This window comes from Vipera berus (assembly GCF_964194415.1).
Source record: "Vipera berus genome assembly, chromosome: 5".
In the NCBI taxonomy this organism is placed as follows: domain Eukaryota; kingdom Metazoa; phylum Chordata; class Lepidosauria; order Squamata; family Viperidae; genus Vipera; species Vipera berus.
In genome coordinates this window covers 2860947-2882846 of record NC_138207.1, presented here as the reverse complement: position 1 = coordinate 2882846, position 21900 = coordinate 2860947, and the positions used below count along the sequence as shown (strand labels likewise).

Below are 21900 nucleotides of genomic sequence, written 5' to 3'. Positions count from 1 at the left end.
CAGGAGGAAGAGCGTTGCCGGGCGGGCAGGCAGGTGTCTTACTCGGCTGTGGCTTGGGGGACCCTTTTTTCAGTCCCATTGTAACTTCGAACAGTCACTAAGCGAACTGTTGTAAGTCGAGGACTACCTGTACTTCATCACTTTTTTCCTTTTGGGGGGGGTCATCAAGTTTTTGACACCTTGCTAGGCGACTGGTGGTACTCGGATCTTGCCATATCCTAAAAAGGGTACGATGGGTGAAAAGGTTGAAAAGCCAGGCCAGAACTGAGCAACGGTTTAGAGATGGTGGTGTAAGCTCCATAAAGGACCTGGAAGGAAACTCCCAATTTTATCTTTTTTTTTTTTTTTTGGTAACTCCCGGGATTTCTTGTCTTTCAGGCTCACCTTGGTACCGGTGACCCTTACACCCCTGGATTTCCTTCTTTCAACCACACCCAGTTTCCCCCCGTTCAGTCTTCGGCTCTGCCCGGCATCCCCGTCGCAAGTATTTCACTCTCAGACGCACGGAAATTAATCAGGTAACCGGCCACCGTTTGGCAAACTTCTTGTATGTAGATTTGGGTGTCGCTGGCTCCAAACTCCGTTGTTTCAACCGTTCTCCAGAAGGCAAAAAAAAAGATTAAAAATGGGCTTCTCCACACACAGCAGTTAAAAAACTTAGGACAGGGGTCTTCAAACGTGGCCCTTTGGTGACTTGTGGACTTCAACTCCCAGAATTCCTCAGCCAGGCACGCTTGCTGAGGAATTCTGGGAGTTGAAGTCCACTCCTCAAAGTCTATATCGGGTCTTCAAACTACCTACCTACCCACCCACATCTATCTGTCTGTCTGTCTATCTATCTTTCTTTTCTATCTACTTCTATCTAACCATCTATCTCAGAAGTCTTCAAACTTGGCCCTTTGATGACTTGTGGACTTCAACTCCCAGAATTCCTCAGCCAGGCACGCTTGCTGAGGAATTCTGGGAGTTGCAGTCCACTCCTCAAAGTCTATATCGGGTCTTCAAACTACCTACCTACCCACCCACATCTATCTATCTGTCTGTCTGTCTGTCTATTTCTTTTCTATCTACTTCTATCTAACCATCTATCTCAGAAGTCTTCAAACTTGGCCCTTTGATGACTTGTGGACTTCAACTCCCAGAATTCCTCAGCCTGGTACTCTCTGTCTGTCTGTCTGTCTCTATCCATCCATCCATCCATCCATCCACTGGTATCTTTCTTTCTTTTCTTTTTCTTGAGTTGAAGTCCACAAGTCATCAAAGGGCCAAGTTTGAAGACCCCTGACTTAGGACCACAATTGAGCTCACAATTTCCGTTGCCAAAGTGAAAAGAGACGTATTTTGCCCCATTTTTGCGACTTTTCTCGCCACACTTGTTAAGCAGTTGTGAAGTTAGTAACCCGGTCGTTACATATATCCAGCTTTTCCCCCCCCCCTTGACTTTGCTTGTCAAAAGGTCGCAAAAAGGGGATCGCGTTAACACCCCCCCACAGGGGGGAGACTGCAACCGTCATAAATACGGGTCAGTTGCCAAGCGTTTGAATTTTGATTGGGTGACCCCGGGGAACGCTGCGACAGTCGCGGGCATGAAAAACGCTCCTACGTCACTTCTCCCAACACCGTCATAACTTTGAGTGGTCACTAAACGAATGGTTATACTGGCATCCTGTTCCTCGAAAGAAGTAGGAAACTTGCTCGTTTCGAAGGTGCCTGAACGTGTTGCAGGATGTTGGGGAGCACATCCAGCTTCGTTGAGTAACGAGTTCCGGTTGTGCTTTCAGCGTCCTGAGTGGGTCGGACTGTCCAACCCTGTGGCAAAGGACCATCTTTCGCAAGTGTGTGACCCTTCCGACGGGAATGAACGTGCGCCTCAAAATCGAGAACAACCTGGTCGAGAAAAAAATCCTGAACATTTTCGGCGTCATTAAAGGTTTTGTGGAACCAGGTAAGCCTCGTGAAGTTTGAGAGAAGGTTGAATTTGAACTCTGCGTCCTGGGCGCTCTATCCGGTCCTTCGACACTTCCAGTTGGAAGGGGTCGCTGAGGCCACAGGGCAGGAGCCCACCCTCCCCCCCCGCCCCAAAATCAAAGCATCTCCCAAAATTGGCTGTTTGGCCTCTCCGGGTATATCACAGGGAGTCCTCAATTTACGGCCACTGTGAAGCACCCCCCAGTTTCTGTTGCTAAGCAAGACAGTTGTTAAAGGAATTTGCCCCATTTCACAACCTCCCTTGCTACGATTGTCAAACGAACCACCGAAGGGAAGCGAATCACGGGGGCTGTTCAGCCAATTGACTTTGCTGGTCAAAAAAAGTGTCTCGCTTAACGACAGAAACGTTGGGCTCCATTGTGGCCGTAAGTGGAGGACTACCTGTCAGTGACCGGAGTCAGGCCATATCCTGGACCCAGAGCTTTCAACTGCCCCGTTGGCCCTCATCCTACCCCCTTTGCTTCATCGCACCTTTTTTTGGAGTCGCTTTTAATGCCGCTTTCTCCCGCAGACCGCTATATCGTGATCGGAGCCCAGCGCGATGCCTGGAAAGCCGGCACGGTGAAAGCCGCGGTCGGGACGGCCCTGTTGCTGGAGCTGGCCCACACCCTCTCCGAGATGGTCAAAACCGGTGAGGCTTCGGAGAGAAATGGACCAAGGAGACGAAAAAATCTGGGGTTGTTTGGGGCAGCAATTGAACTGAACAGAATAGCTGATTTCTCTCTCTCTCTGTCTCTCTCTCTCTCTCTCTCTCTCTCTCTCTCTCTCTCTCTCTCTCTCTCTCTCTCTCTCTCTCTCTCACACACACACACACACACACACTTTCTCTCCTGCGCTTTTCAGATGGCTACAAACCACACAGGAGCATCATCTTTGCCAGCTGGAGCGCTGGCGAATTCGGAGCCGTTGGTGCCACGGAATGGCTGGAGGTAAGAGTTGGATTTAAGAATAAAAATAAAAATTGGGAAATCCTTCTGTGCTAAAGAGGTTTTTTGTGAGGTTTTTTTTGCGCTCACCAAAGTCAGAACACACTTCCGGGTTGAAAGGGTTAGACCAGGGGTGGGCAACCTTTGGCTCTTTGATGTCTCGTGGAATCAACTCCCAGAATTCCTGAGCCTGCATGGCTGAGCTTGGAAACCTCTCCCTTTCCCCTCAGCGTGGCTGGCTGAGGAATTCTGGGAGTTGAAGTCCACCAGTCATGAGGGGGCCATAGTTCCCCCATGCTGGCTGAGGAATTCTGGGAGTTGAAGTCTGCAAGTCATGAAGGGGCCATACTTCCACCACGCTAGCTGAGGAATTCTGGGAGTTGAAGTCCGCAAGTTATGAAGGGGCCATAGTTCCTCCACGCTGGCTGAGGAATTCTGGGAGTTGAAGTCCGCAAGTCATGAAGGGGCCATAGTTCCCCCACGGTGGCTGAGGAATTCTGGGAGTTGAAGTCCACAAGTCATGAAGGGGCCAAGTTTGAAGACCCCTGTTCTAGTTCAACACCCACCCACCCCTGCCGCCGCCGCTCAAACAGGAGACCCTTGATCAGGGGTCTCCAAGCTTGGCAACTTTCAGACTTGTGGACTTCAACTCCCAGAATTCCCTGGCTCCTATCGCTCAGCCATCTTCCCTGCTCTGGTTTGCACTTGCGAATTACCATCAAGGGGCCAAAGTTTCCCCCATGCTGGCTGAGGAATTCTGGGAGTTGAAGTCTGCAAGTCATGAAGGGGCCGTAGTTCCCCCACGCTGGCTGAGGAATTCTGGGAGTTGAAGCCCACCAGTCATAAAAGAGCCAAGGTTGCCCATCCCTGGATTAGACATTGCCATTGCTGGATGCCCAGTTGGGGGCCCCTTTCATGCCCCCCATAGGAGCTGGAGTAAAGGACGAATGCTCAGCCCTGCCCCCCCAGGGCAGCTCTGGGGTTTCGAACGCAGCTTGCTAACCTCTCGCCCAGCGTTGCAACCACTCAAAAGCACCACGCTCTTTTTTTCCTGTGAGATGAGCGGCTGTATAAACTGGGTTGATAACTAAGGGAATCTGAGCTTGTAGAAGAGTTTGCAAATCACACTTTTTCACTCCCCCACCCCCTCTCTAAACCCTCTCAGGGCTACGCCGCCTCGCTGCACCTGAAGGCGTTTGCTTACATCAATCTGGACGCAGCCGTTTCAGGTACGGGTCCGGGATAGTCGGTAAAGGTTTGAATTGGGCAAAAATATCTCGCTGTCTTGAAAAGCAAGAACAGGGAAGTGGCAGGAAAAGTGCTTTGTTCTTTGAGTAGCTGGGCTAGACCTGGATGCCCAGTTTTTTTTGGGGGGGGAGCCCACAGGCGCAGCGTTAGGCCTGCCAGCCTAATTCCTGCTATCTCTTAAACTTTTCCTGTCTAGAATGGAATGGAATAGAGAAATATAGAACAATATATAGAATAGAATAGAGAAATATAGAATAGAATAGAATGAACGAATAGAATTATAGAATAGAATAGTATAGAGTGCAGAATAGAATATAGAATGGAATAGAATATGGAATAGAATAAGGAATAGAATAAAATAGAATGAAAGAATAGAATTACAGAATGGAATTATAGAATAGAATAGTATAGAATGCAGAAGAGAAGAGAATGCAGAATAGAATTATAGAATAGAATGCAGAATAAAATAGAATGAAAAGAGAATATGGAATAGAATAAGGAGTAGAATAAAATAGAATGAAAGAATAGAATTACAGAATGGAATTATAGAATAGAATAGTATAGAATGCAGAATAGAAGAGAAGAGAATGCAGAATAGAATTATAGAATAGAATGCAGAATAAAATATAGAATAGAAGAGAATATGGAATAGAATAAGGAGTAGAATAAAATATACTGCTCAAAAAAATAAAGGGAACACTTAAACAACACAATGTACTGTATTTAATAGTAGGATGTCTTAATCTTCTGTTCCCTTTATTTTTTTGAGCAGTATAGAATAAGGAATAGAGCAGAATAAGGAATGGAATAGAATTTAGATTCTTTTACTTAAGAATATGACTGGGGAGCTGCAGAGCATCTGCCCTCAGCGTAACGTTTGTTTGCATGACTCGGAACCTTGTACAAACCCCAGAAACATGCTTAGAACATTAAAGGATTGTTTTTAAGTAAGTCAAGGCAGCGAATATGCCTAATACCTCTTCCTCCTTCCCCCCCCCCCCACAACTACCCTGTGAGGTGGATTAGCAACTGGCCCAAAGTCTCCTGTTTAAGGCAGGACTAGAACTCACCGTCTCCCAGTGATTGGCTCGAAGACAACCCCCCCCCCAAAAAAACCCACTGTCTTTTATGCCTGCAAGACTAGAACTCGCCGTCTCCCGGTTTCTAGGCCCGCACCTTTGCTAATAGACCAAAGTCTTTGTAAGAGGGCTGCTTGCAAACCAAAGTTAAGCTTGCCTTCTACGCAGAAGGACAGCCATTTTGTGAGAGCGCCCCTAACACTCAAAATCCCAGTTTTTCTATCTTGGGTTGGGTGGGTGGGGGGAGCGCGGGTGTCTTACGGTTGAACGCCACATAGGGAGAAGATGTCACATTTCGTCTTAATTTTGGCTGCCGTGGTGGGGCAGGAGTGCATTATGAGAAGAAAAAAATGTCCAAATCTTGGCCTCTTTGGAGTGTGGGGGGGGGAAAGTAGGCTGAGCAGATTGTCCCACGTGAGAATTAAGGTAGCTGGATACCAAGCCATAGGAGAAGGGAGCCAGGTTGCCGGCAAAGTCTCGGCACTTCGGTCTCAAATCGGGCAGCCTTCGTCGTATGCTCTGGAGCTCGAGAAGAGAAGATAACTTTTATTGCCCTTTTTTTTTTTACTGTGGGCACAACGGCACGCATCGAAAATGAAATTTAGTTGCCCGCCCTCAAAGCGGAACACGTGCATGACACACACCTAAGCATACTACATACGATATATGTATAGACCAGGAGTAGGCAACCTCGGCTCTTTTATGACTCATGGGCTTCAACTCCCAGAATTCCTGAGCCAGCCACGCTGACTCAGGAATTCTGGGAGTTGAAGTCCATGAGTCATAAAAGAGCCGAGGTTGCCTACCCCTGGTATAGACCCACACCCCCTACATTACATAACAAATAAATATTAAATACTGTCCCATCTCGAATATATAACGGGTGGAGGACGCCTGAGAGTTCACGCAAGCTTTAATGCCGCGTGGAGTAAAAACTCTGGCCGCGTCTGGATGTTCTGCGGCGGATCCCACGAAGCCCCCTCCTCCCAGAAGGAAAACGGGATTGTGATGCCTCTCTTTCCATCTGACAGGGTCCAAGGCCTTCCGCTTCTCTTCCAGCCCCTTGTTGAAAAAGCTGCTGGAAGAAGCCGTCACGGAGGTGAGCGGGGCTGGCCTCTTTGGAGGGCTTGCGGGGAAAGGATAAAAGTTGAGCCAGGGCAGCTGTGGTGCCTCCCCTCGCCCTGATCTGCTGATTCCTCGGTCCACATTTGTTTGATCTGTTCGTTTTTATCCTGCCTGCCTTTACTGATTTGATGGTGTAAAAGTTCAAGGCAGCAAACGTATCTAACCCTCCTTCCTATTTTGCCACAAGAGTCTTCTGGGTTGGGTTGGTCTGTGAGGGGGGGGAACTGGCCCCGGGTCACCCAGCCAGCTTGGTGTGCCTAAGGAGGGACTAGAACTCGATTCTCATCTCCTGGTGATTGGTGAGCAGGCACCCAGCAAACTCTTCAGCCTGAGGCAGGTCTAGAATTCACCGTCTCCTGGTGGTTGGTCTACATTCAACCAGCTGGCCTTCGTGCCTAAGGCAGGACTAGAACTCACAGTCTCCTGATTTCTAGGCTGGTGTCTTCAATAGTAGGCCAGACTGGTTCTTGTGATGGATGGACGGATTGACAGACAGACAATTAGGTAGATACATAGATAGAGATGGATAGACACAGACAGACAGATAGATAGGGATGGATAGATAGATACATACATACATACATAGACACATACATAGGGATGGATGGATGGATATAGACATGGTAGATAGGGATGGATAGACATACATAGATACATAGGGATGGATAGATAATTAGATAAATGATAGATATAGACATAGATGGTAGATAGGGGTGGGTGGGTGGATAGATATGGATAGATACATAGGGATGGATCGATAGATAGGGATGGATATAGATTTAGATAATTAGATAATGATAGATATAGACAGATGGTAGATAGGGATGGATAGATAAATAGGGATGGAGGGATAGTTATTACACAGATAAATAGAGATGGAGGGATAGATACATAGGGATGGATGGAGGGATAGAGATAATTAGATAAATGATAGATATAGACAGATGGTAGATAGGGATGGATATACATAGATACATAGGGATGGATAGATAATTAGATAAATGATAGATATAGATATAGATGGTAGATAGGGGTGGGTGGGTGGATAGATATGGATAGATACATAGGGATGGATGGATAGATAGGGATGGATATAGATTTAGATAATTAGATAATGATAGATATAGACAGATGGTAGATAGGGATGGATAGATAAATAGGGATGGAGGGATAAATATTACACAGATAAATAGGGATGGAGGGATAGAGATGGAGGGATAGATACATAGACAGGGATGGATGGATGGATAGAGATAGATAATTGATATAGACAGATGATAGGGACGGATAGATACGTACATAGACAGATACATAGGGAGGGATGGATAGATATAGATAGATTTAGATAGATAATTAGATAATGAGATATAGACAGATGATAGATAGGGATGGATAGACAGACACACATAGATACATAGATAGGGATGGATGGATAGATATGGATAGATACATAGGGATGGAAATAGATTTAGATAGATAATTAGATAATGATAGATATAGACATGGTAGATAGGGATGGAGGGATAGATAGATATTACACAGATAAATGGAGGGATAGAGGTGGAGGGATAGATATTACACAGATAAATAGGGATGGAGGGATAGAGATGGAGGGATAGATATTTCACAGAGATAAATAGGGATGGAGGGATAGAGATGGAGGGATAGATAGATATTACAGAAAGATAAATAGGGATGGAGGGATAGATAGGGATGGATAGAGATGGAGGGATAGATAGATGTTGTTAGCTGAGAAGTCGTGTCCGACCCATCGTGACCCTATGGACAACGTTCCTCCAGGCCTTCCTGTCCTCCACCATCTTCTGGAGTCCATCTAGGCTCACGCCTCCTGCTTCAGTGACTCCATCCAGCCACCTCCTTCTCTGTCGTCCCCTTCTTCTCTTGCCCTCAACCTTTCCCAGCATTAGGCTCTTCTCCAGTGAGTCCTTCCTTCTCATTAGATGGCCAGATATTACACAGAGATAAATAGGGATGGAGGGATAGGTAGATAGATAGATAGATAGATAGATAGATAGATAGATAGATAGATAGATAGATAGATATTACACACAGACTTCACCTTCTCTATGCTGTGCTCTTGAACCTCTGTTGCTTTCTGATTGAAGATCTGCAGCAGCAGAAATTTCAGGCAAGGGAGCAGGATTTGAAATCGAGCTTTAAGTCTTCGGGGGGAGGGTGTGTGTGTTGTGGATTATCCCTGTTAACGGAAAAAGTGTGATGCGTTTCTCTTTTCTTTTTTTTAGACCTCCTTTTTGCTGCTCAATCCCCGTGCCGCTTTTGCAAGCCAAGAGTAAGTAAAGCTTTGGCTCTCCCTGATCTTCTTGCCGGCCCTGTTAGGACTCCCGCTTGGCAGCTGGCGGTTCCGAGAAGCAGCTTAAAAACTGCCACTGATAAAGTCAGATTTTATAAAACCTAAACGTTTCCCCCCCGCCCCCCCCAACACACACACACACACACACACACACAAGAGAAGTCTCCAAGCTTTCTGGCCTTGCCTGCTGCATTTGCGAGGCTTCGCCATTGCCCCGTCTACTGCGCCGCCCCCTCTGTCCAAACGCAAGGCGCAAATCCTAAAGGCGTGTCTCCCTTAAACCAGATTCTGCACTGAGCTGCTTCTAGCTACTGAAAATAAATATAAATGCTGCTGCACTTCAGTGGTTAGACCCACCTAGAGACTGGCATTTGAACGTAGATCTCCTTCACAATTTATCTTTTATTGGGGTCTGCTAATCTAAGATTAAGAAGGGACGCAGTGGCTCAGTGGGTTAGGACGCTGAGCTTGTCGATCAGAAGGTCGGCAGTTTGGTGGGTCGAATCCCGAGTGCCACGTAGCAGAGTGAGCGCCTGTTACTCGTCCCAGCCTCTGCCAACCTAGCAGTTCGAAAGCACGTAAAAATGCAAGTAGAAAAATAGGGACCACTCTGGTGGGAAGGTAACAGCGTTCCATGCGCCTTTGGCGTCCAGTCATGTCGGCCAGATGACCACGGAGACGTTCTCGGACAAACGCTGGCTCTTCGGCTTTGAAACGGAGATGAGCACCGGCCCCTAGAGTCGGAAACGACGAGCACGCGTGTGAAGGGGGAACCTTGACCTTTAATCTAGATTAAATGTTAATATAGCTTGCTAGTCCATGTGTGACAGGCCGTGCGCTAAATAAATGAATAACATTCAGGCTGGGCAGGAGAGCTGCTTCCGTAGCGTCTTCCCGCGTGCAGGTGGCCTCTGTTGCAAGGTCTACTCTGCAGGTAGAGCCTTTTCAGGCGGAATAATAAGCTGCCCACAACTTCGCAGCGGGTCATAAATTCTGCTGTGCCCTTTTTTTCTGAAAAGTGAATTGGAAGAGGGATCGAAGGCCGAGCTCGGGAGGAAAGCAGCAGGATTTTCCTTCTCCGTATAAATAAATAATATTGAGGAAAACTTAACGTTTCGTCCCATCCTGGCCCTGAACTTATTTTCAGATTGCTGGGATGTACTGGAATGCAGTATCGATAAGTCAGAAACTTCAGTCTAAAACTTGGCCCAGCCCCAAAAAATCGTGATATTGCTGCTTCCTTGTAACTTGGTTATTGGTGCTTACTGGTTCTGATGCCGTAGTTTATTGATTACATTTCTCTTACATTTATAAATTTATAAGTTACTCAAGACTGAGAGCAGACGCCGTGCTCATTCCTCCTATTTTCCCCACAACAACCCTGTGAGGTGGGTTGGGCTGAGAGAGAGAGAGAGTGGTCACCCAGCTACCTTTCATACCTAAGGAGGAATTAGAACTCACTTCCTCCTGAAGATTGGCCTTAAGTCACTTAATGGCTTTCATGCCTAGGGCGGGACTAGAACTCACCGTCTCCTGGTGATTGGCCCAGAGTCACCTAGATGGCTTTTCATGCCTCAGGCGGGACTAGAACTCACCGTCTCCTGGTGATTGGCCCAGAGTCACCCAGCTGGCTTTCATGCCTAAGGCGGGACTAGAACTCACTGTCTCCTGGCGATTGGCCCAGAGTCACCTAGATGGCTTTTCATGCCTCAGGCGGGACTAGAACTCACCGTCTCCTGGTGATTGGCCCAGAGTCACCCAGCTGGCTTTCATGGCTAAGGCGGGACTAGAACTCACTGTCTCCTGGCGATTGGCCCAGAGTCACCCAGCTGGCTTTCATGACTAAGGCGGGACTAAAACTCACCGTCTCCTGGCGATTGGCCCAAAGTCACCCAGCCGGCTTTTCTGTCTAAAGCAGTTCTAGCATTCCGTATTCCTGGGTTCCTAGGTGAACGCTTTCACCATTAGGCCATACTGGCTCTCTAAAAAGCTATAAGGCAGAGGCTGAAAAGTGTTTCTCTTTCTCTCTCCCCCCCCCCTTCTTTCTTCTCTTCTCCCCCCCCCCAAAAAAAATCCAGAGTTCCGTTTCGGGTAGATGACGCAGCCAGAGCCTTCATCGCATATTCGGGGATCCCGGCCGTCTCTTTCAGCATCAACAATGTGAGTTCTGAACTTGCCCTGCAGTTGCAGCAGCTTTCCAACCACCTCTGTTGACGCTGGGAGTGTGCAAACCGCTTTCAGAACTTGGTGTGTGTGTGTGTGGGTCAGTGTGGACATGCCCACCCTCAGACGTCGGGTTCCAAAGAGTTTGCTCTCTGTCCATTGATGAAGAGTCTTAAGGCGGGGGTCTCCAAACGTGGCCACTTTTAAGCCTCGTGGACCTGGCTGGCTGAGGAATTCTGGGAGTTGAAGTCCACAAGTCTTTTAAGTGGCCACTTTGGAGACACACACACACACACCTAATCTGAGGGGATGGTCCAAGCCAGCGCTGACCAACAAACAGGTGTCAAAAATTTAGAAGAGAGAAAAGACCCCAACTTGAGCGCAAACTTTCTGCTGCTGAGTGAAGTAGTCGTGAAGTGAATTTTGCCCCATTTTTATTATTATTTACCACTTTTCCTTCCACGGTGTGGTTAAGCGGATCTGGCTTCCTCCTTGCCTTGGCTTGTCAAAAAGTCACAAAAGGTGATGACACGACCCCGAGGCACCGCAACCGTCAGGAATGTGAACCAGGTCGTTGTAACCTTGGAATGGTCGCTAAATAAACCGTTGTAAAGTCAGGGACTTCCTGTATAAGGGGAGGAGGGGCCTGTCCATTGGAGCAGAGATCGGATAGAATCTTTCAGAGGGCGGGACATAATTTTGCCAGAGGTTTTGAACGTATTTTGTGTTCAACTATGGAAAACATGTCGAGATGGAAAAGATGCTGAGACTCTAGAAAGAGTGCAGAGAAGAGCAACAAAGATGATCGGGAGATTGGAGGCTAAAACATGAACCGTTGCAGGAATTGGGTATGTCTAGTTCAGGGGTAGGCAACCTCGGCTCTTTTATGACTCGTGGACTTCAACTCCCAGAATTCCTGAGCCAGCTTGGCTCAGCTTGGAAACCTCTCCATTTCCCCTCAGCGTGGCTGGCTCAGGAATTCTGGGAGTTGAAGTCCATGAGTCATAAAAGAGCCGAGGTTGCCTACCCCTGGTCTAGTTTAATGAACAGAAGGATTAGGAGTAATGGGATAGCAGCCTTCCAGTATCTCAGGGGCTGCCCCAAAGAAGAGGCAGTCAAGCTCTTCTCCGAAGCACCCGAAGGCTGGACAAGAAGCAACGGGTGGAAACTAATCAAGGAGAGAAGCAACCTAGAACACTTAAGGAAAAATTTTCTGACAGAACAATTAACCGGTGGAACAACCTGCCTCCAGAAGCTGTGAATGCTCCCAACACTGGAAGTTTTTAAGAAGAGATTGGACAGAAATGGTCTAGGGTTTCCTGCCTGAGCAGGGGGTTGGACTAGGTGACCTCCAAGGTCCCCTTCCAGCTCTATCCTGATTGATGGATGGATTGATTGATTGATATGGAGAACAGTTGCTGGAATTGGTTATGTCTAGATTAATGAAGAGAAGGGACGAGGGGTGATTTGTCTGAAATGGTGTAGGGTTTCCTGCCTGAGCGGCGGGTTGGATTGGATGACCTCCAAGGTCCCTTCTAACATTTATTATGATGATTCTCACGCTTGCTTCTAAGTACCGACGGAGCAGCCGGAAAACGGGATGCTTCCTTACGAGGCTCAGCTCACAAACGCCCTATGTTTTTTCTCTTGACAGTCTCTCGCTAGTCAGATTGGAGGCAAAAACCAGGGCCCGGAAAAAGACACCATTGTGCGTGGCACGGCTCACTGTTGTTGTTTTGTTTGTTTGTTTCTTACCTCGTAGGGCTTGGACACCTATCCCTACCCCTACTTCGGCACAGCCGAAGACAGTCCAGACAACTTGCTGGCGGCCTTTGGCAATAGTGCGAACCTGATGGAAAACGCAGTCCGCCTGGCCGGCGAAATAGCCGGCCGGATGGCTCTCCGCTTGACCCACGATCGGGAACTCTATCTGGACTACAAGAGCTACGACAGCCGGCTACACAATTTTGTCAGCAGCTTGCTCCCTCACCAGAAGGAAATGAGGGTAAGGCTCCCCAACCTAGGCAGGCCGGGCCCTCTCGGCACTCCCTGCCACTCAACGCTGGTGCCCCTGAGTGCAGGCGCACGGGCACGAACGAGGCCGCCAGTGCCGCGCCGATGCACACGGCCCTGTTTGTGTTGGCGCGCACAGGCGCGCCAATTTTGGAAGCTGGTGTTTTTCCCTCCGGGCGGTGAGCCTGGAAAAGTCGGAAACCTTTGCGTTGTAGGACCCATGGCCGGGGGGTGGTTTTACTAGTGGTGGTACAGCGGAAGACACAGCAGGAGGGAAGGACTCCCCCCCCATCTCTAGAAAAGTTAAAAGAAAAATAAAAGGTGAAGCTTTTCCCCTGTCCGGTTGTGTCCGGCGCTACGGCACGGTGCTCCTCTCCGTTGCTTAGCCGAGGGAGCCGGCATTGTCCAAAGACATTTTCTGTGGTCGTGTGGCAACCACCGGCTGTATGCCAAGGGCTCCTCGGACGCCGTTCCCTTTTCCCACCGAAGCGGTACCTATTTGTCTACTCGCATTTGCGTGTTTTTTTTTTTCAACCGCTAGGTGGGCGGGAGCCGGAGGCAAAGAATGGGATCTCAGCTTGTCGCACGCGGCTGTCGGGTCTCAAATCTGGGCTGTTCAGCTTTTCGCTTCACCAACATCTTTTAACCGCTGAGCCACCCCACCTACCTATAGAAAGAGGGGGGGGGGTGTTTGTTTGCTAAGTTGATGGGCCGCCCATTTCGTTGTCAAAGTAACTCTAGGACGCTTGAAAGCAAGTACAGAGTGTATTAAAATAAAACAGATTGGATCAGTTAAAAACCAAAATGCATTCTTCCGGAAATGCTCGGGTATCAAAAAAAAAAAGAGAGAGAGAAAGAGAGAATGTTTATCTCTTGTGCTTGGGCGCTCTCTGAGCTGGGTGGTTTTCTTCCAGACATTTCATTACCAAACTAGGTAATATCAGTGCTAGAAAGTGGGGGGGGGGGGTTGCCCTGATGATATAACCTAGTTGGGTAATAAAATGTCTGCAAGAAACCAACCGAGCTCAAGACGGCATCAAGGAATGCCAAAATACCCTGCGGTCCTGGGTATCTTAGCCATGAGGGTGAAGGTTTGTTTTCTGAATTGTGGAGGGTTGGTTTCTGAATGTTTTGTTACCAGGCTGGGTAACTGTTGGGGCTACAGCAGAGAAGCTGTGAATGCTCCAACACTGGAAGTTTTTAAGAAGCGACTGGACAGCCATTTGTCTGAAATGGGATAGGGCTTCCTGCCTGAGCAGGGGGTTGGACTAGATGACCTCCAAGGTCCCTTTTAACTTTACTATTATGATTATTTGGACAGGATTGAAAGAATAGAGTAGAGTAGAATATAGAAAATGAATAGAATGGAATGGAATATAGAATAGAAATAGAATATAGAAATAGAATAAGGATAGAACAACAGAATAGAATAAATATTGGAATATGGAATGGAACAGAACAAAACAAAATAGAATAGAATAAGAAAGGAATAGAATAGAATAGAAAATAGAATAAGAGAATAGAATAGCATAGCATAGAATAGGAAAGGAATAGAATAGAATAGAAAATAGAATAAAAAATAGAATAAGAAAGAATAGCATAGGATAGAATAAGAAAGGAATAGAATAGAATAGAATGGAATAAGAATAGAATAGAATAGAATAGAATAGAATAGAATAGAATAGAGCTGGAAGGGACCCTGGAGGTCTTCTAGTCCAGCCCTCTGCTCAAGCAGGAGAACTATACCATTTCAGACAAGTGACTGTCTAGCCTCTTCTTAAAAAGGTTCAAGACACAGGCAGGAACGGAGGCTGCTTGAAAGCACAACGCAACCATCCAAATGAGTTTGTGTCTGGACTGTCAACAATCCTGGTTTCCCGCGCCCACCGTGAATGTCCGACGGAGCCTGAAATAACCGGCGGTGCGGCTCTGTTGTGCGTCCTTGATTGCTAACTTAGCGCTCCCGTTTTCTCTTCTGCCGCAGAGACGGGGTTTGGACATTCAGTGGCTCTTTCAGGCCCGGGGAGATTTTACTCGCGCCACAACTGCTCTGACCCAGGATGTGAAAAACACAGACCTCGACGACAGGGACGCGTCCCGTCTCCTGAATGACCGGCTCATGAAAGTGAGTTTTTTTACAATTTTCTTTTGCCCCTCTTGCTAACGACGGTTCTGCCTGTAGGAGTCGGCTAAGCTTAACGCTTTGCTATTGATGTTGGTCGCCTTCAGTCAGGGGTAGGCAACCTTGGCTCTTTTATGACTCGTGGACTTCAACTCCCAGAATTCCTGAGCCAGCTTGGCTGGCTCAGGAATTCTGGGAGTTGAAGTCCGCGAGTCATAAAAGAGGCAAGGTTGCCTACCCCTGCCTTTTAAGTATTCAGGAGAACAGAACAGAGCTGGAAGGGACCTTAAAGAATAACGGAGCTGGAAGGGACCTTGGAGGTCTTCTAGTCCAACCCCCGTCTCAAACAGGAGACCCTGTACCACTTCAGACAAGAGGCAGTCCAGTCTCTTCTTAAAAACCTCCAGGGATGGAGCACCCACGACTTCTGAAGGCAACTTCTGTTGCACCGATTCATTGTTCTTCCTGTTGGGGGTGAGAACAGGTGACTTCTCTCCTTGATGAGTTTCCATCCCTTGTTGCTTATCCTGCCTTCTGGTGCTTTGGAGAAGAGGTGGACCTCCTCCTTTTCTTTGGGTGGTTGTTGTTAGTTGCGAAGTTGTGTCCGACCCATCACGACCCCATGGACAACGTTCCTCCAGGCCTTCCTGTCCTCCACCATCTTCTGGAGTCCATTTAGGCTCACGCCTCCTGCTTCAGAGACTCCATCCAGCCACCTCCTTCTCCGTCATCCCCTTCTTCTCTTGCCCTCCACCTTTCCCAGCATTAGGCTCTTCTCCAGTGAGCCCTTCCTTCTCATTAGGTGGCCAAAGGATTTGAGTTTCCACTTCAGGATCTGGCCTTCTAAAGAGCCATCAGGGCTGATCTCTAGGACTGACCGGTTTGATCGCCTTGCAGTCCGAGGGACCGGCGGGAGTCTTCTCCAGCACCAGAGTTCAAAGGCTTCAATTCTTTGGCGCTCAGCCTTTCTTATGGTCCAACTTTCACAGCCATACATTGCAACTGGGAAGACCACAGCCTTGACTATACGCACTTTTGTTGACAGGGTGACGTCTCTGCTTTTTAGTGTGCTGTCTAGATTTGCCATGGCTTTCCTCCCCAGGAGCAAGCATCTTTTAATTTCTTGGCTGCAGTCCCCGTCTGCGGATCAGAATCAGAATCAGAATCAGAATAGAGTTGGAAGGGACCTTGGAGGTCTTCTAGTCCAACCCCCGTCTCAAACAGGAGACCCTGTACCACTTCAGACAAGAGGCAGTCCAGTCTCTTCTTAAAAACCTCCAGGGATGGAGCGCCCACGACTTCTGAAGGCAACTTCTGTTGCACCGATTCATTGTTCTTCCTGTTGGGGGTGAGAACAGGTGACTTCTCTCCTTGATGAGTTTCCATCCCTTGTTGCTTATCCTGCCTTCTGTTGCTTTGGAGAAGAGGTGGACCTCCTCCTTTTCTTTGGGTGGTTGTTGTTAGTTGCGAAGTCGTGTCCGACCCATCGCGACCCTATGGACAATGTTCCTCCAGGCCTTCCTGTCCTCCACCATCTTCTGGAGTCCATTTAAGCTCACGCCTCCTGCTTCAGTGACTCCATCCAGCCACCTCATTCTCTGCCGTCCCCTTCTTCTCTTGCCCTCAATCTTTCCCAGCATGAGGCTCTTCTCCAGTGAGTCCTTCCTTCTCATTAGGTGGCCAAAGTATTTGAGTTTTAGCTTCAGGATCTGGCCTTCTAAAGAGCAGTCAGGGTTGATCTCCTCTAGGACTGACCGGTTTGATCGCCTTGCAGTCCAAGGGACTCGCAGGAGTCTTCTCCAGCACCAGAGTTCAAAGGCTTCAATTCTTTGGCGCTCAGCCTTTCTTATGGTCCAACTTTCACAGCCATACATTGCAACTGGGAAGACCACAGCCTTGACTATACACACTTTTGTTGACAGGGTGACGTCTCTGCTTTTTAGTGTGCTGTCTAGATTTGCCATGGCTTTCCTCCCCAGGAGCAAGCGTCTTTTAATTTCTTGGCTGCAGTCCCCATCTGCAGTGATCTTGGAGCCCAGGAAAATAAAATCTGTCACTACCTCCATTTCTTCCCCATCTATTTGCCAGGAATTGAGAGGGCCGGATGCCACGAGCTTGGTTTTCTTAATGTTAATGTTTCTTTGGGGCAGCCCCTCAAATATGGGAAGATGCTATCATGTCTTTCCTTCTCCCCCAGCCCCCCCATCCTTCTTTTCACTAGACTAGCCAAACCCAAATCCTGTGCAGCTGTCCTCCATACATTTTGATCTCCAAGGCTTTCGTCATCTCAGTTGCTGCTCTTTGCACTTTTCCCAAAGCCTTTGTCGTCGTTTAGAGCAGGGGTCCCCAACACCTGCTCCGCGGACCGGCACACCTGCAACCGGTTCGCACAAACAAGCAAAGCCCCATCTGTGGCATGCAGGCAGCACACAAAACCACGCGCTCTCCAGTCCGTGGAAAAAAACGTCTCTCCACAGAACCGGTCCCCGGTGCCGAAAAAGGTTGAGGGGACCTCTGGTTCCGAAGCGTTGCTGGCTGTGGAATTCTCTCGAAGCCCACGATGTCAACACCTGCAAACGTTGGGTGTTTTTGCTCCGACAGTATAAGAGGCAGCCTTTTTCTTTAAACTGTTTTGCTCTGAATAAAATGAAGCTTTGGGGGGCGGGGGGAGAATGCCACCCCGGTTGTTTAAATAAGATAAGGAATGGCAGCTATGTAACGGGGAAGTAAAGCTTGCGTTTTAAGCTAATTGGAGAACGTGATTTATGACGTTGAAATTAAGGGAGGGAAATTGTGTTCGATACGATGTGTTCAGGGGAGATGAATTCAGATTCTGGCGTCCATCCATGAGTGCCAATGCTTCGTTCTCATTATCCTAGACTTTTTAGAATAAACGAGGCCTGAATGTTCTTTGAACTGTCTCACTAGTCGGAACCATGACACGCGCCTCTTAAAACCGTTGGCCACGTCTGTGAAATCCCTCACCTTCAACCCTTGCTTTTCTTTTGCAGGTGGAGTACCAGTTCCTCTCCCCTTACGTGTCCCCCAAGGATACCCCTTTCCGCCACATTTTCCTGGGCTCCGGCTCCCACACCGTCCAGGCCCTGCTCGAAGAGGTCAGCCTCCTCAAGACCAACGCGAGCGCGTTCAACGAGGACCTCTTCCGCAACCAACTTGCCCTCTTGACGTGGACCATCCAAGGAGCCGCAAACGCCCTCTCCGGCGACGTTTGGGACATCAACAACGACTTCTGAAAAGCCTGGTTCCCCCGCCTCCCGAAGACCACCAGCCGATCTCTCTTCCCACCCCTTCACCCTCTTTTTTCCCCCCTCAACCCGTTGCGCCCTTACACATTCCCTTTAGCTTTTCGGCAGATTTTTAAGAGGCCCAAAATAAGATAAGGAAGCGTTCAAAAGCGTCGCGGGAGAGAGATTTTTTTAAGGTGCAAAAATCGGTGTCCCTGTCCCGTGCGCTTTTGCTCCCTTAGCGATCCGCTGAATTTCCAGGGTGGTTGTTTTTTTTTTTAAAGAGTAAATGAGCCTTCCGCGTTCGGCTGGACAGAGAAGCGCGTAAGCCGCCCACGTTCCAGTTGGCGTTAAAAGCTCCCGTGAAGCAAAAGGCCTAAATTGGTAGCGCTCGACCGCTTGGGGAGAAAGCGAGAGCCGTGTTCGAACCTCCCCACCTATAAACAGCCTTTTTCGCCATCGGCACCTGGAACGTGGAGCCTTCTGCCTTTTGTCCAGTCCACCCCCCCCCCCTCCGGCCGCTTACTCGCGGGAAATGAGGCTGACTGGGCTATGGGTCCCGGCGGCACGATTTAGGAATGAGCGACGGGAAGCCCCTTTTTTTTTGGAGGGGAGAGCCGCGTTGTGTCTTGTCTTCTTTGCTTTGTGGCCCGCCAGGAAAAACACGCACGAGTCTTTCCCGTCGGTCACAATGGGAGGATTGAGTTCGCCCGGACTTGGCCCTTCAAGGTATTTATAAGTTATTTATTTATCAGTGACAGCGTTCACTATAAATGCTATTTGTGTTCTACCGAATATAATTATCGGAAGCAGTGACTTCCATAATTATGACAGTTATACTGTCGTTTTTTTGATACAGTTAATAAAAGCAGCATCTGCTAACCGTCAGGGACTGGAGATTGGGGCCTTTGGCTGGCCTGCAGGATCGGCGGTCGACATCTGGAAATGGGGGGGAGGGAGGAAAGTTTTAGAAAAGGGGGACCGGATTTCCCTCCGCTGCAGCGTTGCAGAAGCTCACCGGTGGAAGAGAAGGTCTGCAGTCGTTGCCTCTTTCTGGTGCCCCGGGGGGGGAGGAAGTTGGGGGGGCAGAAAAACACCCTGGCACCCTCCAGAGGTCAGAATTTGAGCAGCTGTGCCACCGCTTGCAAATTCTGGCCCTCGGCATGTGCCCGTTTTGACACCCACGTGGGTGTCGATCCCTCTGAATTGTTTGCTCGGCTCGACAAGACCCAGTTGGGATCTTGTCCACTAGATTACTGCCTGTCCAGAAGTGACCAGCAACTGCAGACCTACCCCCCTGAGCTTCAACTCAGCCCCCCCCCCCGCCCTTTCCCGGCGAGGGCTAAGCGGAGGGAGTTTTGGCTGCGAGCTTGTAACCAACTGGGCCATTGCAGAAAACCCTCCAGTCCTGCAGGGTGGGGTGGGGACGGGGGACCCCCCTCCCCGACCTCCAGTCCCACCAAGTGAATTGTGATTCCCATTATCGGGGGCAGGGTCCTCCATAATGTCCAAGAACAAGGTAGCTTTTGCCTACCAAAGTGTTATATCGGAGGCAGTGACCTCCATTGCACTAAGGGTGTGTGTGTGTGATTATCGGGGACAGTGTTCCCCATAATTGGTTTATTTTTAAATCTCCATGCTCGTCACCAGCAGAGCACGGTCGTTAGTATCTAACATGGAATTATTCGAACCTGGTACGATTGTCTCTCTCTGTTCCGGGGCTGGCTGTGAGAAAGGGCCTGGTTTTTTTTGGGGGGGGGGGGGGAGAAATCATAGCTGACTCTGGCCTGGCGAGGTTTGCCCTGCTCACCCCCAGCGCCCAGGAGACGCCCTCAGCTCAGTTGCTCTGGCTTTAGTCCCTCCTTGCCCTGAGGAAGCAGAAACGGCCACCTCTCCTCTCTCGACCAGGAATCCTGGCTTGTTCTCCAAACAGCTGGAAGAGCTGCCAGTCAAAGCTTGGACCCTCTTCTAACTTTGCTGTGAGCTCAAAAAAAAAGGCCAGGGTGCATTTCTTCAGGGCACGGAGAAGCGTAGGCTTTCTCCGAATCTTCATAAGTGTCTTTTTTTCCCCAACCTCTCTTTCTCTCGTTTGAAAAGCTTCTAGCGACTTCAGCAAGTGGCCTGGGTTTGAATGTGTGTATGGGAATCGCTTGTGATTAGAGAAATCATCCGGGCAAGTCGGGAAACGGCCCAGAACCTGGGAAGCCATTGAGAGGTGTCGTGTTGTTGTTGTTTTTCCCCCCCGCATCTCTTAAGCCTAAACATCTGATCAAAATAACCCGTAGAAACCTTTCGGAAGGTGACTTTTTTTGAAGTGGAATGTATTTGCCCCGGCTTTCCAAAAAGTATAGCTGCTTTTTTGCTTTCTGCCGTTTGCAAGGAGCGGCAAAACCATAAAATTGAATTTGTCCGCCGAAGACTGACTTTGAGAGGGAGAAATCCAGGTGTGCTTCCCCTTAAATGCCTTGGGATGTTGGTGAGCTGGAAAGATGACGGGTGCCCCCGCTTTTAATCTTGTCTCTGGGTGTCGGCAGTTCAGTTCAAATCAAACGCCGCTTCCTTTCAAACTTCTTGTTTGTGTGAAGAAAAAAAATATCTTGGCTTAGTAACCTTCCCGTGCGAGGTTTTCTTCTCTTGTGTTTCATAAAGCGCGGTGTCTCTCTTGTGTGTTGTTTCCATAGCACTGCATGCATCCTTGGGTGCGCAAAAAAAAAAAAGCACTAGATGTAGTTGTGAAAAATGAACACCGGTCCAGAGACCACGTGTCGTCGTTCGTCCCGATAAGCTGCAACTTTCTCTAGCGCTAGAGACCGCTGTCTTGATGGCAATCACTGTTTGAAAAGTGCAAAATCCTTCATTAAAAGAAAAAAAGAACCACAACGCTGGCAGTTTGGGAGAACTTTTGTTGTTGTTGTTTATTGTGGGATGTTTGCAGTGGCCTGGCGGGACGGTGGGTGGGTAATGTATCTTTGAAATAAAGGAGGTCCTTGACTTACGACCGTAATTGAGCCCAAAATTTAGGTTGCTAAGTGAAACATTTGTTCAGTGAGTTTCACCCCGCTTTATATGGCTTTTCTTGCCTGAAGTGAACCGTTGCAGTTGTTCAGTTACAAACACGGCTGTTGTGAACCGGGCTTCCCCATTGACTCTGCTTTTCAGGAGGTCGCAAAAGGCGATCACACAAACCCAGGACACTGCATCCGTCGTAAATATGAGTCCGGTTGCCAAGCATCTGAATTTGGATCGCCTGACCCCGGGTGATGCTGCAACGGCCGTGTGACAAACGGTCACGGGTCGCTTTTTCCCCCCCACGCCATTGTAACTTTCAACGGTCACTTTAATGGAACCGTTGTAAGTCGAGGACTGGCTGCTGTGCTTTCCAACCCAGGAAGCGAACCCCTTTGCTGAACCATCAAAGCCTACGGAGGAGAAAACATGGGTGGACGAGAATGAGAAGGACGTACTGGGGGGGGGCGGGGAGGGTCTCTCCAAGCCTTGAAAAGAGCTGAGCGGCTGGCCAAGGCTGCAAATTATTTTTGTTCCATCGGCTGCTTTGCCCCCCAGGAGGAAGCACAGGCAAAGCACATCGGTGGGTCCAAAAATCTCTTGGATTTGGCCCAGCTTCCTTCCTTTAGCATAAAAAGGTAAAGGTTCCCCC

General features: G+C 48.7%; 1 protein-coding gene across 3 annotated transcripts in view; it reads left to right on the top strand.

Moving 5' to 3' along the window:
- Positions 1-21122, top strand: part of TFRC (transferrin receptor) — a 38868-nt gene extending 17746 nt beyond the window's left edge. For 2 of the 3 annotated variants that reach the window (XM_081329441.1, XM_081329442.1), the window contains exons 9-19: positions 379-518; positions 1782-1945; positions 2501-2620; positions 2833-2918; positions 4081-4144; positions 6274-6341; positions 8632-8678; positions 10778-10859; positions 12625-12867; positions 14860-15000; positions 18009-21122. In XM_081329441.1, the coding sequence (XP_081185567.1) occupies positions 379-518; positions 1782-1945; positions 2501-2620; positions 2833-2918; positions 4081-4144; positions 6274-6341; positions 8632-8678; positions 10778-10859; positions 12625-12867; positions 14860-15000; positions 18009-18251 (1398 nt within the window). In that variant the 3' untranslated portion in view covers positions 18252-21122. Of the gene's footprint in view, positions 1-378; positions 519-1781; positions 1946-2500; positions 2621-2832; positions 2919-4080; positions 4145-6273; positions 6342-8631; positions 8679-10777; positions 10860-12624; positions 12868-14859; positions 15094-15226; positions 15762-18008 lie in introns of those variants that run through there. The other variant, XR_014026647.1, reaches the window with a different exon arrangement.
- The last annotated feature ends 778 nt before the right edge of the window (positions 21123-21900 follow it).